A 22,078-nucleotide genomic window follows, 5' to 3' on the forward strand; every position below is an offset into this window, starting at 1 on the left:
GGCTCCGTGTGTAAGCCCTATATGATCCTTTTCTGATTACGATGAAATAGCCCGCCTCCCACTCCCCACGTCTCCAGCTGCTGCTGGGCTGTCAGAAGAGGGGGAGGAAAAGAGAGGCAGGCACCGTTTATTAAACATTATTATACAGAGAACAGAGTCGTCATCAATTTGTTTTAAAGCTCAATAAATAACAAAGACCTCAAATCGGCACTTTTCTAATTTTGTACGGAAGATTTAAACTTTAAAGGACATGTTGACCGGCGGAACATTTTTTTTAACGGAAACTCTGCCGCACGGTTCCCTTGTCCCTTGGAAGAGGAGGAGAGGTGGGTGTTTTTCATCTGCTGGTGGACTACCTGAGAGATATACAGCAGGAGAACACGTCGTCCACCGCGGAGAATAAACAGAAGGGCAACCATGCTCCGGGGTCTTCTTCACTGCTTTTGGTGTATTTTGTGGCGGCAGCAGCGCCACTTACAGGCCTGGCATATGTACTACAGCGTTTCCAGCATTTCCAGCGGTCTAGTGTGAACGGACACATTAATGAATCAAATGCGTGTGAACGGAAGACTTTTTTGCGTTTGCGTATGCGTTTTACCGTATGCGTCCTCGTGGGGCCGGGGTCTAAGCCAAATTATATCCGGTCACAGAGATCTGCTATTTTAAAGTAAAGTCAACACATATAGACCCTAAATATAGTCTATATTAAGAACGAGAAAAGTCTTAACATATATATCGTTTTTTGTAAACATATGACAAATGTGTGAGGGTGATGACGTCAGAGCATCGTCCTATGTGCCAGGGCTTAGCCCCGGACAGCCCCAGCCCAATTTAATCCCTGGGTATTTGTGAGGGAGCTCCTATGGCATTACCCCGCTGAAGCTCACCAAAGTTTAATATAATTCATAGTTCAAAGTTTTGTCAATTGTTTCGTTTATTGGTCAAATACTGGTTTCTAATGTTTTCTGAGGAGTTTTACTGGAATGAAAGAGCACAGAGTACAGAAGCAACAAAGCAGCATACTGCATTAAACCTGACCTTCACAGAGAGGTTAAAGTTCATGTGGAAAGGAGGCTTCAGTAGTCTGTCTGCACTCTGTTTAGTTGTGCTATCTTACAATCAATATAGTAAATGTGAGGTAAAGTGTGTCGCCAATGTAACCGGTTAGATCTCAAAGTGGCGATGAGGTCTTAAAATGTATGGAAAGGGTCTTAAAAAAGGTCTTAAAAGGTATTAAATTTGACCCCAGGATTTCTGCATATACCTAGTTAACATTTTCTTATCTATTATTCATGCATATTTTACTAATCACTCCCCCTTCAAATGGAAATATGTGTTTACATAAATGGTGACCAAACCGTTTGAGACCCACTGAGAACTTAGAATAAGTTAACTATCTAAACAGTCAGAGTCCTTTACCTCACCTGAGCTGTATCAGTCTCTCAGTCTGACAGGGGAGGACTCTCCTCCACCTTGTTGACAGCTCATTATATCCGTCAGCGCAGCTAGCTAGCACCAGATGCTAACAACAACACTACACGTAAACGGTGCACGCGCTTTCTCTCTCGCTCGCTCGCACCACACATACAGTAGTACACACCCTCCCGAGCTTGAATGACACACAGAGACCAATCGAGGGCATTAGTGTATGATCTGTATGAAAGTGGCCATGTCGGCAGGCCACATCATGTAGACAGCCAGTCACCCTCTGTGAGGCAGAGTCAGACCCACATTTGCGGAGTGTTGCGTTCACAACACACAGGGCCGTTTCTAGCTTTTTGGGGGCCCTATGCAAGCTGCTGTTTTGGGGCCCTAGTTTTGACAGTTTTTTTTAACTACAATGGGGGGGATTCCGAAGCCTTTCAGATGATCTGCGGAGATGCATCAATCTGTTACACTTTAATAGGAAAACAGGGTAATTTCACGAAAACCAAGCAATTGAAAATTACAAAAAATGATATTAAAAAGGTAAACAATAAGGCTCCTCTATGTCAATAAATGCAAGAGATGCAGCATTTTCTCAACAATGTTTAATTTACATTTTTCCTCTTCCACAGCCCCACCTAGTGTCAGCAGAAAGTATTACAAATAATGATTACAAAAAAATGCAAAAAAAAATAACAAAATATATAAAATATATTTTAAGATCACGGTTAATCATCTGATTCGTCTGTACATTGCTGTTTTAGTCTGTGTTCTTCTAATTAGTGTCTACAGTGTGTGCCTATTGAGCTGTTTAGAGCCATGTGGGACAAAACCCGATCATGCCCCTCCCTCTCCCTGTCTGAGTGAACGGTGACTATAAAAACTACACTGCGCATGCTCAGAGTATAGAGAGCCGCAGTGACGCGTCGTAAAACCCGGAAGTAAGTTAGCATTTTTAGCACTTCCGGTTCCTTCCTCAAAAAGCAATGCATTTTTTCCATAGGGTTTTGGAAAATAGCTCGAAATAAGGTCTGTGGTTGACACAAATTTAAGAGGTAATTGGCGTTTTGTTCTACAACATTAAATACATCAGCAGTGACCCCACTGGGGATTTTTGAAGAGTTTACGTGTCTGAAAAACGATGGTTGTTACCGAATGGCTGAATAAGACTACAGAAATTGTCGAGGCCGTTGTACGTCATTACGCCGAACACGTAAACACTCCCGCTAAGTTTGTTTTCCCCTGTGTTCTGCTTGAAAGCAAGTACCTGCCTATCTTTAGTATCTGTATATCTATATCTGACCATTAGAATCTGTATTTTTGAAATTGTCATTTTTAACACCGTAGTTTTACAAATTATAGAATAATTAATTACCAGTGTTTTCCAATTTTACTCGGCAGTTCATTTCGTTAGCTAACGTTAGCTAAAGCTAGCGCTACTAGTTAGCTACGCAATGTTTTGTTGCTTTGCTCCGGGTTGCAGCCACAGGTCTTCGCATGGAACGTGCTCGTTCTATCGTTTCCCGGCCAATGTTTCCCAAAGGAGAGTCTGGATTCGTGCTATGAGGTAAGCTGATGTTACATTTTTGTCCATGTCACGGTGAAATGTAAATGATGGGTAGTGACTGTATCGCCGTTTTAGAGATGGCGCTGCTGAAAAGACCGCAACATAAGTAAAGATAATGAATACATCCTATTAAAACCTGTGTGGCTTATATGATAAGTCTAATTAGTACAAGCAGCATAACGTTTCACCATGTAACTAAAGATTGTAGTCAGGGTAATCAGTTTGACATATTGAACTAATAACAAATCACCTCAGGCTGGCAGAGAACTCTCTGCTCCATAGCTTCTCTTGGACGTAAAATCACATGTACATTTTACATTTATATTCAATTTAATATCCCATCCCTCACATACTTTTGTATATATAATAACTTATATTTTCTTTTCGTTTTTATGCTGCTGCAACACAAACATTTCCCAAATTGGGATCAATAAAGTAATATATTATCTTAATTAAGAAATATAACTATTATAATTAGTGTAGCAGCTGACACATATTTTCAGTATGGATTAATCTCCCATTTATTTCTTTAGTTCAATTTTGATCTATAAAAATGTCAAAATAGTGAAAATGTTCACGAGACTTCAAAGTGCAAGGTTATATATTTAGGTGTTTTGCTTTAGCCTATGTACTGTATGTCTTAATGCTCTTATATGTGACGGTGTGACTTCCATGAAACTAATATTTTATATCTTCCCAACAGACGAGCTGACAGGAAGCCCAATGCCTGTTCCCGCATCTGCAGCTGTCATTTTCTTTTACAAAAGAGAAAAAGGCCTGTTTCATTTGAAGCACAGAATATAGAAGAGCATTCCTACTGTCTGAGAGGGATAATTGATGGAATGGAGGAAGAAGCTGCGTGTCTAATGACTGAGGAGGAAGCAGGTCCATCAACACAGGCGGCTGCTAATGAAGATCCTCAACCACTATCTGAGAATGCCGAGGAGCAAGCAACCACTGTAGAAGAAAAACTTCAATCTCAGCAAAGACACATAATGCAGCTAGAGATCCAGCTAGAGGAGTCCAAGGCAAAGCAGAGTTACTGCCCTGACAAGTATTCTGCCTCTCAGCTGAGTGAAAAGGTTCTTCGGATGGAGACAGGATTGCCAGATAGAGACACATTCAGTGCTGTGTGTGAGTATGTTGCTCGTTTTGAGGGTTCCATTACATACCCAGAAGGTTGGTTCCCCAAAGCACTGAGTCTTGAAGACCAAGTTTTCATGACCCTCATGAAACTGCGTCATAATTACACACACCTTCATCTGGCTGCACTCTTTCACTGTGGTGAAAGCACTGTCAGAAATGTGATTGTAACATTTATAGAGGTTCTCCACAAATTACTTTTTAAGGACATAATGAGTACTGTTCCCAGCCGGGAGAAAAATAAAACCAGCTTGCCTTCTTCATTTCGGCACATCCAAAACTGCAGAATGATAGTGGATTGTACGGACATCAAAATTGCTATCCCCAAGCAAATGGATATCCAGAAAGAGACCTACTCTGCTTACCGTGGCATGCACTCCTTCAAACTACTGCTCGGGGTAGCACCAAATGCTGTGATCACATACCGCAGCAAACTATACCCAGGATCAACAAGTGACAAAGAGATAGTACGGGATTCTGGTGTTCTTCAGCATTTCAAACCTGGAGATCTGATATTGGTTGACAAGGGATTCTTAATCCAGAACATTCTTCCTGAAGGAGTCACTGTCAACATTCCCCCATTCCTCTGTCATGGCCAACTGACACACAGCGAAGCACAGGCTACAAAGCTTATCGCACAAAATAGAATTCACGTCGAGAGAGCAAATGCTCGTTTGAAAGAATTTAGGATCCTAAAGTTCATTCCATCTCACCTGAGGCCCTTCGCAGATAAACTGGTGCAGGTATGTTGCGCACTAGTGAACTTCCAACGTCCTCTCATAAAAGAGGTGGGAGAAAAATAGTGTCTTTTCACATGTAAACACATATGTTTCATATACATCTTTTCAAATCTGTAAGCCCCCCTCCCCCCCTCTCAATCAACTTCCTCTTGACTGACTTTTCTGTTTATATTATTTTACTATATTTATTTGTTTGCCTGTCCTTGTTTGTCTGCCCTCCCTCATACTGTAAAGCGTCTTTGAGTTGTAGAAAAGCGCTATATAAATAAAATGTATTATTATTATACTTTGTTTTACATTTTGAGTTCATCATTACACTCAAACTGTCTTTTCATTGGGTGCATTTTATTTCTTTTATTTAGATTCTGCTTTTTAATCAATCCAGAAACATGTTTCATACTTTGTTTTACATTTTGAGTTCATCATTAAACTCAAACAATGTCTTTAAACTGGGTGCATTGTATTTCTTTTATTTAGGTTCTGTTTAATACACATATTAATTTGACTCAGATGTGCTGATAATATCTGCAAATATAAATCTTTAAACTGTCTTTTTACCTTGAAAAGTCTGGCCTCTCGGGGTAGGCTCATGTTTGTTTTTCTGTCTTTCTCTATCAAAAACGTTACTCCAAAGAATGGTTTGTGATTTGGGATTCAGAGGCAGGCTTGAATCAAGAAACCACAATAGTTTTCTGCATGGACTGCCTTTTTTTATTAAGAAATATTATTTTGTAAATATGTTATTCTCTAGTCAGAAACCTAACACTCTAACAACCACAACATTGCAAAGGTGAGTCAATTACATTTAAAAACTATTCACAATTTCTTAAAATTACTATATTTGAAAATGATAGATTTAAGATCTTTTTCATCGAACATATGAACGACTCAAACAAGGATCGCAGCAGCTACAAGAAAGATCTTCAAAGGGGAACCATAACATCCTGAAGCTGAGTTTTCTCTAAAAGATTTTTTTTTATTTTAACAGCAGTGCTCTCTGAACTCAGAACAAGTAAATTAATATGCCTTTTTGTTTTTCTGTCTTTTTCAGAAAAAAAACACAACAGTGACAAAGGTGATTATTCCGGCAGTGCCAGCTTTGGAAGCATGTGGGCCTTGAAAAAGTCCTCAAGAGCCAACATGTTAGGCTGCCAATTGTCATCTCGGGCTATCGGAATGATGACACTGTCTTTCGTAGTCCAGACCACAAAGTAGCAAGTCTCTCTTGCAGTGAGGTGAAGCTGACCTTGCACTTGGTGCCAGTAAGGATGTTCCTCACGCAGGCTGAATGTTTCTCCTTCCTTACTGACACAGAAGCCCTTGATTTGCAATGCTTCACTAATTGTCATTTCCCTGGCTCCGTAGGGACACTTTACCTCCAGCACAGCGGAAGACCCTACCAGACCATCTGGTGATGCCTCCAACACTCCTGATTGGGAGAGCCACAAACCTGACTCATGGACCTGCATCTGGGTTGCAGTGGTGAATGCCCTGACGCCCTCACATTCATTCATAGTCCCCCACTGTACAGACAAAACACCATCAAGGGCCTGTTGTTGCCCTAGCACCCTGGCAATAAGGGAAGCAGTCACACGCTTTGACCTCAGGACAGCTCCAAAGTTGCTGGCAGTCAACCTTCCTTTCCTGAACAAATGCCAGTTTGGGTTGGTTCGCTGACCAGTGGTAGCCACCTGAATTGCCCTCTGTTGCTCTTCTGACAATGCCATGCTTGCCACAATTGCCTCAGGTCCTTGATGCCCAACAGATTTGAGAATTTCAGGAACAGTATGTTTTTCCAAGCTGTAGTGTTCCTCTTCTGGCTCGGGGGAGAGAAGCCAAGAAATTCCTGAGAACCTGCCCCCGAGTCTGTCCCTCAGCCAGTCACGGTCTTCGGAGGTGGGCTCTCTTGTCAGCGGGTTGAATGAGTTATTGTTTGGAGGAAATAGCTCCTCCACTGAATGTGTACGTTTAGCTGCCTTTGGTTTCTTCCACTGACAGGGGGTGTCAGTGCAGCTGAAATTGTGGATGGCAAAGATGGATAATGCAGCCGCATGACTGCATTTCAATTCTCCATGTGGGTATTCACATTTTGTGGAGAGAATTCCCTCTTCTCCTGTAGATACCTGTGGTGGTGGGATTGTTTTATTATTTAAAATATATTTACATTTGTAATGCCTTCCCAATTATCCCTTTAATTGTTTATAGCCTACTGTATGTTTATTTAATGGATATTTCTGTGTTTTCTGGTGTGTAATATTTGTAATAAAGATTTCATGTGACACATAAAATGGATTTGTTGATGGGAATTAATGTGAATAAATTAACTCTAGCTTAATGGTACTCTAGCTATCACTACTCACCGACACTCTATAAACCTTGTCCCTCATGCTAGCTCTGATAACACCGGTAAGCACACCTTCATCTAGGCTGCACTGTTGTACGTGTCCTGACTTGTAGTGGTTCTCTCCTCTATCTACACTCTTCTTGTCATCTTTGTAAAATGATATCAGACTGGTAATTGACACAGCCATGACTTCTAGTGAAATTCAGTGTGTCTCAAATGAAAAGCTTTGTTAAAATATGCAAGTGCGCGAAAGTCAGTTGAAACGATCTTAAGTTGGCGTGACGTTGAAGTCGTGCGACCCTGCTGCTGTACTGGCTTGTAGTTCGTTTATAGCATAACGTTAGCATTTTGCTTCTGCCGACTAGATTTATTATTCAAAAATTATAAAAGTAGGGTTGACATGTGGATATTATCCGGCTGAACAAAACGTGATCCATCTCTTAAATATGTGTCAACCACAGATCTTATTTCGAGCTATTTTCCAAAATCCTATGGAGAAATTGCATTGCGTTTTAGACGAAGGAACCGGAAGGAGTTTACTTCCGGGTTTAAGGACGCGTCACTGCGGCTCTCTATTGTCCTATTTAATGTGTGTGGCAAAAAAATAATGACCATAGGGGCATAGAGCTGCCATCCCCACCATACGTCATCTCACATAATTCAGAGCTGATTGGCTGTAAGTACGTGTGCTGCGAAAAGTGTGGTGTGTGAAGAGGAGGAGAGAGACGCGTCCTAAAACCCGGAAGTAAGCTGCGCATGACTTCAATGATATTTCTCCATGGGATTTTAGAAAATAGCTCAAAATAAGATCTGTGGGAAACGTAACTGTTAGATAAATGCACGTTGTGTTCACCCGGATAATATCCACATGTCTACCCTAGTTTTATAATTTTCTAATCATAAATCTATCGATTAGATTTATGATAGACTTTTGAAGCTACAAGAAGATAAGGAGGACTTTTACAAAAAAGTAATAGAGATAGGATAGGCAAATTGACTTCATCTTCAAGTCAAGGTAAGACCGCAATTTTATTGAAAATGGGATCTTACTAAGAGGGAACAATTCAATATTTAAATGATAAAATTACATTTTTTGGGTATCCTTTTGTTGAACTGTCCGTTTAAAATTAATCGGAGCATCAGACAAAAAAAGCTTTTGAAAATAATATTATATTTTGATTTAGGTCAAACTATAATATTTGTAAACCTGAAGAGTCAGTGCCAGTGCCTCACCAGCCATGAACCTCACTCCAGAAGTTTATAGACATCTACGTTTTTTGTGCCCCACCACTTTTTTACATATAAAAACGCCACTGCGAACACAGGAGGGGGCTTGGCTGTCTACAAATAAAGACGGCTCATTTTAATTCTCACCAAATATATTGAGGCTGAACCTGAACTTTGAATTCTCTACTCCCATAATAATCTTGGCGATCTTGTTAAAATTGTGAATGCAGAATTAGAAATACTATGTAACTGGTTTGCAGTTAATAAATTATCCCTTAAAGTGGCCAAAACAAATTACATGTTATTCAATACAAAGTCTGAGAGTAGAAATGACTGCATTATACGGATTTGCAATACAGAGATAGAAAAAGTTGGTGCATGTACATTTTTAGGACTGCTTGTTGACGAAAAACTCAATTGGAAGCACCATACTGTATAAATTATGTACAGACTAAACTGTCAAAAACAATAGGTAATTTGTATCATAATAAGAACAGTCTTGAAGAAAAGATACTCTTTATAACAGTCTATTTCTCCCTTACCTTTACTACTGCTCCGAAATATGGGGAAACACGTACTCAACAAATCTACAAAAAATAATAACATCCCAAAAAAAAGTATTACGAATAGTCTGTGGTGTTGGTAAATATGAACACACAACTCCCATATTTAAAAATACTCAATATATTAAAATGTGTTGAGATAGTACAGCTTAAAAAATTACCGATTATGCACAACATTTTCCATAAGCAAATGCCTAATAACATTCAAAAGCAGTTCCAAACCACAGCGTGAACATATGAATGTAAAAAAAGTCACAAAATTAGTGTTCACAATGTTTATATGCAATTATGCATATATTATTATTAATATTATTCATTTGCCAAGTACATGTGTACCTATGTATATATTTATATATAGTATTTTAATTTCCAAAAAAAGATAGTGAAAATTACCCTATATCTAGTTTTCGTATATATATATACTATATATATATCAACCCACTCTCTTCAGTCTGCGTACAAATGACACGACTTTACACATTGGAAAATGCGTGCAATAGATACGCTAAAGTCCGATTTTGCATGCCTATCATACGCCAACTATTCCCATTGAATTCTGAGTCCGAGTTTTGCGTGCATATGAGACGCATGGATACGGTCGTGTCTGAGAAGACCGGAAGCTGTGTGGTCCATAAAAACATTTTATTACTCAATATCAAGCCACGATTATTGATTTTATTTGTAATCGTATAATGTCGGACTTTTTTTGCCGTCCGTGAGGAAAATAAATGGGGCTCAGAGCCTCAAAATACTGAGATCTGTATTGTTTTTAATCTTTTTTTCCTTCGAATTTGTTATCCTTTTCTAAATAACACACTGTTATTTACTCAACAATAACACACTATTATCCTTGTTTTATTTATTTGTTTAATTCTATAATATTGGGCTTTTTAGCCGTCCGTTAGGAACTGATTTTCAAAATAAAGTCACCGGAAACAGACGTAGGCCCGGTTCAAGCTCGATGATTTGGATGTTGTAGCCGCAATGCATGCTGGGATATGGTGTTTCCCCACACGTTTCGTTAAAGGTCCACTGGACGCAGCGCAGTCCAATTCGAGAAGGCGATTCGCCATTAAAAGAAGAAGAAGAAGATATTGAACCCTCCTTGACACGAAGTTCCTCGAGGTAAACCCGTTTTCTGTAATGTAATAAAGACATTTACAGTGTTTTTTAAATGATTTCAGCTTTTGCATCACTTTACACAGCACCATGTGTCAACATACAAGCTTACGCGTGCAAATTATTTGCTAGTTAAACCGTGAACTGCTCAGTTAGCATCATTGAGTTAGCCTTAGCTAACGTCTGTCGTTTTACGGAGCTGTTGCAGTTTAAAATCAATCGATAGTAACATAGTTGATCATGTTGTAAATATAATGGGGCTTCTTCAGTTTTTTGACAGTATTTTAAAGCTTAAATTCACTCTTCGAGCCGATCTGAGATCTGCTCAGATATTTGTTCCGTTGATATTTAAACAGACATTACTAGCCGCTAGCCGATACATGATCCAGTATATTCTGTGCATTAACCAAAAGTAAAAACGCATTAGCAGGTACAGGTTACCAAAAAACATGCATCTGAAGATGATATGTTATACATTAGGAATTCATAATAACTGAATTATTGTTAAAATCAGGGGTGGGGTTTCAAAGGAGATCTACATACTCTTGTTCCTCCATTGCTAATAGAATAACATCAATGCCCTATATCAAAACATTTTAATCATACCTTTCCCTCATAATGCTGATGTTGGTCTAAACTTTAATTCACTTAATATTAGGCTAGTTTAAATTACAGCTACATCTATGATCTAACTAACACCTTCTTTTTTTGTTTCAGCACAATGTCGAAAGAAACTGAAAAAACCAACAAACTAGAAGCTCTTCTTCTGCTTGGGGATACATATGTTGAGGACACACAGGCAAGTTTCTTGTTTTTTTTATACCAAAAGTGTCATTATTTAAATCCAGTTAGTTAATGCCCATTTTTCTCCCTCTGTGTTTCATTACATTCCATGTCCATAAAGAAACTCAACAAGGAAACTCAACAAGGAGACTCAACAAGGAGACGCAAAAAGACGACGCAAAAAGAAGACGAACGACCTCCAAAAGTGACCTAAGAATATCGTCAAGATGACCTGCAATCACTGTCTCCCGGAAGAAGCTGTCATCCGTTGTGAGGAATGTATGCCATCAGAGTGGTTTTGTGCAGAGTGTGATATCTTGGTTCATACAAAACACACTCTGCACAGTAGGCAAACCACCTGTAATGGATTTTACAAGTACATTCCTCCAACAGAGTCTGTGAAACTCCAGGATGGCAAATACATCATTTCTAAACAAGGTTAGTGTCCCATTTTTTAAAAATTGATCAGCCTTTTTTCCCCCTCACAAAAAAACTCATTTTAATCTCAAATTGCATTATGTTATCATAGTGCTTGCTTACAATATTGTTAAATCTCATCCTGATTGTATTTTGACCTTGCAGACCGTTTGCTTCCAACATCCTTTCCTTCAAGGATATGTTCTTGTGAAGTTTTCGATGTTGCAGTCTCTGTTGGTAGACCTATCATATTGGTGTGCATAAATGGTAGGTTTTGGTGAAATTGTTTTTTTTAAAGTATTTTTTAACTAATACATTACTCTAATTCATTGTTATTGTTTTTTTCTTTATGTGTTCTTAGGCCATTACGATCTTAATGTTCCAGAGCTAACATGCAAACATGCACTAAGAAATGGGGTCCAGAATTCAATGACTTGGTTAGGAGTGGATACTGGCCAGCTACCATGCAAGCACAGACCCTGTTCCACCAAGATCTGTTCCATTCCTTTGAGGCTATGAAGACGGCAGCTCCAGGAATGTCTAGATAAGCCTTTATTGCAATGTTGGACCAGAGAACAAAGCAGTTTGGAAGAGTAAGTACAAATGTGAAGCTGAAAGACAAATACATGTATTATCATAATAAATATATTTATGGCCAAATATGGATGAGCGAGATATGATACAAAATATGATAACATATATAATGTATTTTTATTTCAGACTGGCAAGGTGAATGCAGATGCTTTTCAGAGAAGCTTTCTGCAGTATGTGTACTGCAAATTTGAAGAGAATAAACTTCTGGGTAAAGAGCCATTTGTCTGTCCAGCCTGTAGCCCTGAAATGGTGGCTGTTTCAGTAGATGGCAATAGGAAACTTTACAGGTTCCAGAAAACAAACCAGTAAGTTTTTTACATTGACACAGCAATTGTCCTTAGTCCTTGTATTTTAATTTGACATTGGGATTGCTATTTTTATTTATTTTTTACATTACATGTCATTTGTTAGACGCTTTTATCCAAAGCGACTTACATACATTCAGTACAGTGGACAATCCCCACAGGAGCAATTAGTAGCTATAGTTCTTTCCTGTTATATAGCTGTTAAAACTACAGCTGTTGAATCTAAAATATTTCTGTTAGACTTTATAACCTTGTTTTGAAAGATGTGCTTTAAATATAATTATTATTATTATTACTATGTTCAATTTGTAACTAGAGTGGTTATCTATAATTCCTTTTCTTATAGGAGTGAAGAGCCAGGCTTCTTTGACGGAGTGTTTTTAGCCCAAGACTCTGAGGTTTCCACTTTTGTGGAGGATGTTCGAGGGGCTGTCAAAAGTGTGAGTTTTAAATTAAGCAGAGCCAAATGTATCTCACCTTTCTTAATAACTAATAGAAGTTAAAATAGTAGTAACACAGTTGCCTTCATATTTTTTTGGAGATGGGATAGAAGTGTTGAGACCAGATGACAGTTTATCCAAAAACAGGTTTGTTATTATCCAGGGAGGTTGCATATCCAGGTGAATCTGGCAGTCGAGCACAAAACACTTGTGTGTAATAGTTTACATGTTTGATAATACCGTCAGTTGGTCCCACTATCCAGTGTTTTGAAATAACTTCTGATAATGATTCTCTAAAAACGATTTACTTTGGTAGACTGCAGGAAAAGCAATGTGTGGGGAATCTCACTGGACAGCAGCAAGGGAGACCTCTAAGCGAGCCAACAAGTTGGATGAAGAAGGTGTTGAAATTGCTGTGTGTAGGCATGGATTTCTTCTCAAAGGTTGGTAGTTGTCTTGATCATTTTCAATTAAAATATTTGTAGATAATCTGAAGCCTTACCTTCAATCTGCTTTGTACTCACTATTTTTATTTATTTTTAAAAAAAAGCTTTAAATATGTATAGAGGAGAAATCTTTGCCTATCCGATGTTTCTCCAAAAAGGGTTCCAGAGTGCCTCATTTTTGGCAATGGACATGACGTGTCGGTATGTACCATATCTTGACAAAGTGTCAGAAGCCTTGCCTCATCTTCAGCCCCTAAAGGAAATGAGACATTGCTTGTCTGTGATGCATGCCAAAGCCCACAACACCAAATGCGAGGTGAGGATTTGAATTACTTAAACAACAATTAATGGTAAATCTGACCACTACACATGAGTCTGAACTGATCCAAGAGAATGTTTTAAGTTGTGAGTTGTTGACCTTGAGATTTGCATCAACATTGATTACCTCATGCTTTCGATTATTTGGAATGCACGGAACCAGGAGGGTGCCGGCACCACTCTTGGTGAAGAAGTGGAACAAGTAAACAGCTTCTTATCCAGATGTGGCCTAACAACTAAATACATGGCCAAGTCAGGTTTGTGAACTTGTTTGGGCCCTGCCTTCCTGTAAATGTACACATTTATATTTTATAACATTGTAATGAGATGTATTCTTCTTCACAGCAAGAACTGACATGCTCACAGTCCATGCTATGGGCTGGAATCATCGCAAAGAGAATGGCCTCCACATTGCCATGTCCTCTAGATTCAAAAAAGTATGTTTGTGTATTGAAATGGAGATAACTATTTCAAGCTGTAAAATTTGACATTTAAGTCCACCCAATATATATAAAAATTCTCACTAAGAAGGGGCTGTTTGACCAAAAAATACTTCTGTCACGACTGACAGAAGAAAAGCAGATCCTTGTGAAGGAGATGATGCAGCACTGTCAGTACCTCAAGGACTCTGTATCAAAGGTCCAGACACTGATGGCCCCTGTTTCATTGATCACACAGACAGGAAGTAAGTGAACCACATGGATTTATTCACTTTAAAATACATAAGCCAATGTTTTTCAAACCAGCAAAGGCAAACACACTTTAAAGAAGATTTTATCCATCTGTTTGTTTTTATTTGAGTCTGACTGCATTCTAGTCTTTCTTGACCTAAATACGTTTTCTCTGAATAATTTTCACAATTTATATGTTTGCTATATAACTTCTAGGCTATCCGAATGGAATCACAGAGGAGGGGTACAAGGGCCTTATATGCCTTCTAAGGAGAAATCTGCATGACCTCAGACTCAAACAGCAGACAGTAGCAGGCGCCTACAGAGGAATTCTGGAACCCAGTCCTAGGCTGGTGGAAGAGGAGGACGAGGACATGGAAGAAGAAAAAGACTGGCAAAGTGACAACAGCTCAGATGATGAAGATGACGCAGAAGAAGGGACTTGACTTGTGGAAAGTTACTTGGTGCCCTTATGCAGTTCTATAGTTAAAGCGGACATATTATGCTTATTTTCAGGTTATTATTGTCTCCATATATCTGCCTTTACTGTTCTTCATTTTTCACAGCTCCCTTCAGCCATTCTGACTTAATAATCAGATTTCAGCTAGCTGACTGTTTTAAGTGAATAAAAATGTAGTAAAGTGACACCAAACACAAAGCAGTCTAACAACTAACCCGTGGTGTTTAGCTAGCTAACAGGCACAACACTAGCACGCTAACAAAGCGAGCTAACATGTAGATCAGGCCTATTCAACTGGCGGCCCGCGGGCCAGATGCGGCCCAGAACCAACTCCCGAGTGGCCCAGCCTCCCGTAGCCAAATTCCTACACTAGTACAGACCATGAACGCAACACTCCGCGTTGCATAGAAACCACCAAACCACAATGCAGTACTTTTTTTGAAAGTGCATCTAGTGGTGCTAGTAACGGTGGTCCTATGATAGCAACTCTAAAACATGTCTCTCTCAACTCTGAAGCGTAAACAGAGACAAAACGGTCATTGATCTTGTGGAGCAGATTCAAGTCAAGCTGGACCTTTTCGCGACCGACTTGAGCACGGCTCGGATGCTGCATTTTCCGACGCTCCCCAAACACATCACATCTCCGGCACAAATCACGGATGTGATGACAGATTTCATTGCGAGGTTGAAAGAGAACTTTGCCGGTCGATTGGATGGACTTGCTCTGCCCACAGAGGTGATGATGGGCTTTGCCAGAGACCCCTTCACTGTTGCAATAGAGGGGGACATTTCAACCGGAGCAAAGGAAGTGGTCCCCTGCATCGACAAGGGGAAATATACACTGGAACTTATTGACATGCAGCACACTAACGGGCCAGCGAAGTTTTGGAGTGATGTCAAAAAACAGCAGTTCCCTAACGTTCAGAAAGTAGCGATCTGTGTGCTCAGTATGTTTGGATCAACATATGTGAATCAAGCTTTTCACACATGAACTCAATCAAAAGTAGCACTCGCTGCTCCCCGACTGACAGCACTCTTCACCAATGTCTTAGGATTGCATTGACATCCTATGAGCCAAAAATCACTGCTCTTGTTCAAAACAAAAAATGTCCCTTCTCCCATTGAGAAAGTCAGCGATGACAAATCACAAATGAGGTGATAGTAAGCACCTAGTTTACTATAGTAGACGTGTAGTGTAGTATTCATTCATATAGTTTCCCGCAGTGCTTGAATTGGAATAAAAAAGGTGCCAGTACTCTAAATCGGCAACTGTTTCAAGTCAATTAATTTATACAGCCCAAAAACAAGTATTTGGCTCAAAGTCATATAGTATATTCTACAATGCTGGTGGGTTTGTCTCTTTACTGTATATTTTAGAAAAGCTCACTGGACGTAAACAAAATGACTCAGGGTGCATCTGAGATCAGAGGGGGCGCGGTGGTAAAGTGCTATTTTTATAAATGGGGAGTGGACCTGACACCCTAGGGGGGTCCGGGGGCATGCTCCCCCGGGAAGATTTTTTAAAAATATTGAAGTTAGATGCATCAATCTGTTGCACTTTGGGAGCAAAAGGAAGATATATATGGATACCTCTCAACATCTATATGAAACAACTGTAAACAGATTTACTTTGTCTTTATGGATATAAAAGAAAGTAAAGCCTGACTCCTACTGGCGGCTGGTTAAATGACTCGTCCCTGAGTACACTCACCATCTTTCAGCAGGAAAGGAGAGAGGGAGTCCTTGTCCGGCGACAACCGCTGTCTTTTCGCACTATTATTAAGCCACGCTAATATTTTCCAAATGCTAACGTTATGTGATGTCTTTTCTGCTCTAGTCTATCGCTGCGGTGCGTCATAGATGCGTCATGAAATGCCGCCGGCTGGGCATATTTGCCGGCCTTTTTACTGAGCACTGGCACCTTGCCGGTACTCAGTAAGAAGTGCCGGTACCACATGGGTAAAAATCAGAAGTGCCGGTACTGCGTACTGGTGAGTACCGGCCCAATTCAAGCACTGGTTACCCGTATCCCTTGTTATGGGTTTGTGCACTGAAGGGTTTGACAGTTCTTTCTGTATTCATTTAAATGCACTTTGTAATGTGTCTGGGTCAAATGTGACCAAAACGTATGATTTTTTTGTTATTACTTGAAAAGTGAAAAAATAGTATTGCTACAGTACTACCTCTTTGTGTTGCATTGGAGCTCTTTTGCTGTTTTTTTTGTATGTGAGGACATTTATTAAGACTGCTATTATTGTATTCAGTAAATGCACTTTGTGATGTGCCTGGTTCAAAAAAAAAATAACCTGAAAATTTGACTTCTAAAGCAAACAACTATAAAGTTTAATACAAATATTACCAAAAATGTACCCAATACCCATTAAAACATCCAAGTTGGATCATTATTTTAAAAAGCTTACCAACCTGAGGCCATGCATAGGAAATATCTCCCAGAGTAAAAACTCATCCACCAGTGGTAAACAAATTTAAATGTATTAAATCGATGTGTGTGGTTGTGGAAATACTGGAAGTGACGTTGTGCGATTGCGTTGCCATGCAACAGCTTTGGTTCATGTTAATTTACAAACTCTTCAACTACAACCCTAGTTATATTTAAAACATTTTTAGAAGGCCTCGCGAAATACTTTAATGTAAATTATGTTGTGAAGGAATGTGTGTATAACAAAATACATCCGTCATAAACACAATACCGAAAACATACGTAGTGATGTGACGTGTGATCCTCAGCTTGTTGGATGTTTTAGCCGCAAAGCATGTTGGGATATGGTGTTTATGCGATATGAAATCTGAAAACATGTTTTAAAAATAAAATAATACTTTATTCCGAGTGTGCTTGCTTTTCTCTTTGGAAGTCATCACATAAATGCATTATAATACACGGTTCGGCTGCATTAAATATTAGACATCTGCCGTTGTTCTCTCTTTATAGAGCCCTGATGAGAAGACTTCTGGACAAACTGAAGAACTGCCGCCGAAACATACGTGACGTGGATCATAAATATATCAGCAATTAAACAACATCTTCAATTTATTTTCACACAATGCGTCTCCTTGCAGTATCAACACTAATTCGGCTGACTTTTATATTTGATCCAATCGGTAGATAGGCTGTATTTACACCATAATGTTGCACAGCTGACAGACAAGGACTTGTATTTTTTTTTTTTTTTCTTTGAATATAAGAATGTAATTACTGAGTTGAGAGAATATTCAGGGATTTGGGTGATGGGATACACATCTATGGAATCAGAATTTCAATAGCTTACCGTTAAATGACGGATATACCTTTCTGTCTGCAAATCAGATATTAATGTGAAATATTATAGCAATATCCTGTAAAATTATGTGAAAACTTGAATAAAACTACACATATTCAGATGTTATACATGCATACGTGTCCTACACTAATAATACAAATTATGTTATTATGGCATTGTATGCTGTGTGTATTTATTTCACAATAAAGTTAATAGTAATATTATGTTTGATATTATGTTTTATTAACTAGACCACGTTCTGATTAATGATGTGAAATATAAACAACCCTTAAATCAGACTTCAGTTACACCTGAGTAAAATTCAGGGAAGGTGATTGTCAAGTGCCAACAATCAGGCGAGATATTTGATAGTTGGTGCTTGAAAAGACTAAACATTTATCTGCAGATCCCTATAAAGTATATTCATTACTTGTTATTCTCTACTAATAGTTAATTAAAGACTGTATATAATGGCTATTTTGCACATCCCTTTCAGGATTTTGGTTTATTGACATACTGTATCATATACACAACTACATAAAAAACGTTATGCAATGAATGAAAAGCTTGGGTTGCAGGTTCCCCAACAATAAACTGTCATATTCTGCACATTCATTATACTATCTACCTACATCTTATAAGAGTAAAATACATATAGTGCCTTATTAGTTTGTCTGTTTTGCACATCTTCCTATTAATATATGTGTACATCCGGCACTAAACAGTTTTATTGTAGAGATCACTTACAGCATCTTCTTGATTTTTTCTAATCTTTCTATATTTCTATCATTTCTACTTTCCCCCTAAAATATTCAATAGCGTGCTTTAACCACTAGGTGTCCTTTTCTATCTATCTAGCTGTGCACCATTATGGGGTAAATAAAGCCTATCAACCAAATATATATCAAATATAAAATTCAGCCGAATTAGTATTTATACTGCAAGGAGACATATTTTGTGAAAATAAATGTAAGACGTTGTTTAATTGTTGATATATTTATGATCCACGTCACGTATTCAGTTTCGGCGGCAGTTATTAAGTTTGTCCAGAAGTCTTCTCGTCAGGGCTCTATAAATAAAGAACTATGGCAGATTTGTAATATTTAATGCAGCCGAACCGTGTATTACAATGCATTTATGTGATTGTAATGGAAACCTCTGTAGCAATGGAGAGTCAGGACTCAGAGAGACATGAGGAGAGCAGGAGCTTTGATGTCAAACACTGATGGTTTATTTAGGAGTATCGTCCGGAGAATTCACATCACATGTCACAGCAGCTAGAGGTTCTGACTTCACGGTAGAGTTGCCACGTCAATTCTGAATAACTCTACCCTAGACCCATGTATTTAGCTAGTTCAGAGAGAATAATCAACATTGTGCATAACAAGATATAATCATAACTCCTCTATCAGCTGATCCAACAGGCAGGAACAGGGAGACAGAACACTGAGAGCACGGCAGCCAAGTTTACAGGTGCGTGTGTTCAGTCAGTTTGAACTGATAAACTGGAAAATATTTCCCCAACATTGATGACTTCCAAAGAAAAAAGTAAGCACACTGGGAATAAAGTATTATTTTATTTGCTTGGCACTTCCGGGTATTTCTCCACTGGTTCTCCATGTTCACAATACCGTGTAACGGTCACGTTTGAAGGGACGAAATCATGACATCTTCACGTCTCCCAGCATGGTAAATTGTCACATGTTCATGTCTTGCCCTGATACCGGGTTGAATACAGCAGTGTTATCTAATCCTGACCCTCAGTGTATATTTTTGTGTATTTTGTAGTTAAAAAAGGTATAAAGCCCACATCTGAAGGCATAACATGTTTGTATACCTTAAAGATCTCCTACCATCAAACAATCAATTATTCAAAATACTTGAGGCTGGAGTCCCAAATGGTCTCAGAATCTACACCTGAAAGAGGCTTCTGCCAGACAGGTGAGCAATAAACTTTGTCCTATAAGATCTGTCATTTTTGGAAAGTTCCTGACCCTGACCAGCTATGGTTATAAGTTAATTTCTTAATTGATATCAATAGCAATGAGGAAAAAAAACAGCCTACAAAGTCGGGTTGTTGTCTTCGGGTCAAATCTGACAGATTTACTAGTTTTATCAATCATAACTTGTATCAATCACGCCTGTATTGAACAATATGGTGAGTGCCTTGCTAAAACTGTAAATGATGAAAGAGATGTTTATAAACAAATACTTTTATTTTGATTTCAAATATATTTATATATGATTTATTTATGAGATTTTTTAAATGAACTAGTTCGTCAACAGAACTTCATAATTTACAACACAACAACGAACATTTAGGAAACTGTCATGTTTATATTCATGTGCGATTCCCAGGATGGTGGCCAGGTCTTTTTGCTGAAAGAAAAACAAGGCAAAAAAAAAACAGTTAGACATTTTTTTTCAATTTCTGAAATATGTTGAGTATACAAAATCCTTTCAAATGTCTTCTCAACCCTAAGAAGGGCCATACACATAACGGTCTGTTTTCAAATCCTGGATGCTAGGCCTGTCGGTCGAGCCTTTAGTGCCTACTCTTGTTCCGACTTTCCAAGGAAACTGAGGGTGATCCTTATGCTGCTAAGCTTCCAATCACCGAAACGTATTCAGTGTGTTTTGTTTTTAATGTTGTCTGTGGGACAGCAGTGTTTTAAACGTTGTTTACCCCAAACCATACTACATTATTTTAATTCTATGATAAGCAGCTCACCTGATTCCTTCAACAATAATGATGACCATAACTGCATATTGGACATTGTTGACATTCAAGCTGGTCACAATTTAGCATGTCATTTAAGTCTTCGTAACTATTATTAGTAAAAACACACTTAACAGTAGATTTAGGTGTTGACAAAGCTACATCTCTCTTTAGGCTATCACCAATGACACATATTAAAAAGGGCCCAATAGTGCTTTTGGGGGTTTTCCATTTCCAGTAGTGTGTTGCTTACGTAATTGTGAATGTAAAGGGACTGCAAAAGCTTAATAGAAAAAGTTCCCCCAGAGTTTCTCTCCAACACACCTGACTGAAACTAATTCCTAAATTAAACGTAATAGACTAAGGGGCGGGACGTATCCAAGCGGTTGGCTCTGGTTTCAGACAGAGGGTGAAAAGAGGTGCAGCAGCACAGGCAGTATGAGAACAATAAAGAGCTTTTTGAACATTTAAGCAGGAAAAACGTAATACTAATGAACCTGGAAATTAACAGACTATGTCCTCTTTAAGTTCTCTCAAGTCTATAATTACAAAGCAACCCTGATTTCTCGGATTTCTGAACTTAAAATGGTGCAGGTGCTTATTACATGAACTTAAATAACTCACAATTCATGGCAAAACTGACTTCTTAAATAGATAGATAGAGATTTATTGTCTCCCTTGGGAGAGATTTGCCTTGGGCAGTCGAGAGAATACACATAAACACAGGTATACATATAGAACAACCAGAGTCACAGATACACTACAAAGATCACATGGCATACATAAGGTATACAAACATACAGGTGTACCCGTTACACTCCATTATTAATTAGGCCAAACTGTCAATTTATTGACAATTGAGTTAAACAAGAAATCTGAATTTACCATGCAGGGCAGGGCAGCCAATGGACCAGCACTTCTTTACAGCCCTTTGAAACAGAAGAGAGGACAAAAACTAAATATTAATTATTTTAATTTATAATTCAATACTTCATTGCATTTCATCCCCCAGGATTTTAAAATGGTAAATGTTTGGATTAATGTAAGACCTCCCAGAGAACAGCTCAACATGTAATTGTTGAATTTCTGACAAAATTCAACAATTTGAAAACTATTATGTTTGTTGTGTTGAAGGTCCATACCTGTTGTGTACTTCATGCAAACAATATAGCTACTAACCTTACTTTCACATGTCTTTGACACAGATTGCACTGGAAACGCGTCCAGTTTGCTGTGATATTCACACACTGTAAAGAAACATGAAATTAAATTGTCCATAAATCCAAAACTTGATATCATGTATGGTCTTGCAAACTTTTAAGTTGGGTTTTCAAATTGAAAAACACCATTCGTAAGGCCTCAAACAAATGCATGTCATAATTTTCCCATACTTTATATGACATAATGCACCTCTTGGGTACCACAAATGACCACATAGTGAACCACAGATTATCTCCATGTGCCACAAAGCTTTTTTTAGGTATAAAAAGAACTACTATTATGTCAAAAGTTGTATATT

The 22,078-nt window shown here is 38.5% G+C and overlaps 3 protein-coding genes across 9 annotated transcripts in view; 2 read left to right on the top strand and 1 right to left on the bottom strand.

Moving 5' to 3' along the window:
* The first annotated feature begins 2,911 nt into the window (after positions 1-2,911).
* LOC307039884 (uncharacterized protein) lies at positions 2,912-5,324 on the top strand. The gene is made up of 2 exons (XM_079682318.1): positions 2,912-2,992; positions 3,696-5,324. Exons 1-2 carry the CDS (start codon positions 2,988-2,990, stop codon positions 4,936-4,938), a joined length of 1,248 nt encoding a protein of 415 aa, XP_079538444.1. The 5' UTR covers positions 2,912-2,987; the 3' UTR covers positions 4,939-5,324.
* Positions 5,325-10,040: 4,716 nt separating this feature from the next.
* Positions 10,041-18,124, top strand: LOC307041945 (uncharacterized protein). 6 transcript variants are annotated; one of them, XM_079685558.1, is made up of 13 exons: positions 10,041-10,134; positions 10,846-10,927; positions 11,033-11,349; positions 11,494-11,595; positions 11,690-11,921; positions 12,049-12,227; positions 12,574-12,667; positions 12,984-13,110; positions 13,272-13,429; positions 13,595-13,688; positions 13,777-13,868; positions 14,003-14,116; positions 14,319-18,121. In XM_079685558.1, exons 5-12 carry the CDS (start codon positions 11,889-11,891, stop codon positions 14,021-14,023), a joined length of 798 nt encoding a protein of 265 aa, XP_079541684.1. In that variant the 5' UTR covers positions 10,041-10,134; positions 10,846-10,927; positions 11,033-11,349; positions 11,494-11,595; positions 11,690-11,888; the 3' UTR covers positions 14,024-14,116; positions 14,319-18,121. The 6 variants fall into 6 exon arrangements, with proteins under 6 accessions (XP_079541684.1, XP_079541683.1, XP_079541686.1 ...); XM_079685557.1 differs by having other exon boundaries at positions 12,991-13,110; positions 13,280-13,429; positions 13,777-14,116; positions 14,319-18,124; XM_079685560.1 differs by having other exon boundaries at positions 12,991-13,110; positions 13,373-13,429; positions 13,777-14,116; positions 14,319-18,124.
* A 1,913-nt stretch (positions 18,125-20,037) lies between these two features.
* LOC307039081 (uncharacterized protein) overlaps positions 20,038-22,078 on the bottom strand; it is a 40,390-nt gene continuing 38,349 nt past the window's right edge. The window contains exons 6-8 of one of the 2 annotated variants that reach the window (XM_079680860.1): positions 21,744-21,806; positions 21,445-21,488; positions 20,038-20,219 (exon numbers count right to left, since the gene is read on the bottom strand). In XM_079680860.1, the coding sequence (XP_079536986.1) occupies positions 20,159-20,219; positions 21,445-21,488; positions 21,744-21,806 (168 nt within the window). In that variant the 3' untranslated portion in view covers positions 20,038-20,158. Of the gene's footprint in view, positions 20,220-21,444; positions 21,489-21,738; positions 21,807-22,078 lie in introns of both variants that reach the window. The other variant, XM_079680861.1, reaches the window with a different exon arrangement.

Source organism: Notothenia rossii, assembly GCF_949606895.1.
Source record: "Notothenia rossii genome assembly, chromosome: 5".
Lineage (NCBI taxonomy): Eukaryota > Metazoa > Chordata > Actinopteri > Perciformes > Nototheniidae > Notothenia > Notothenia rossii.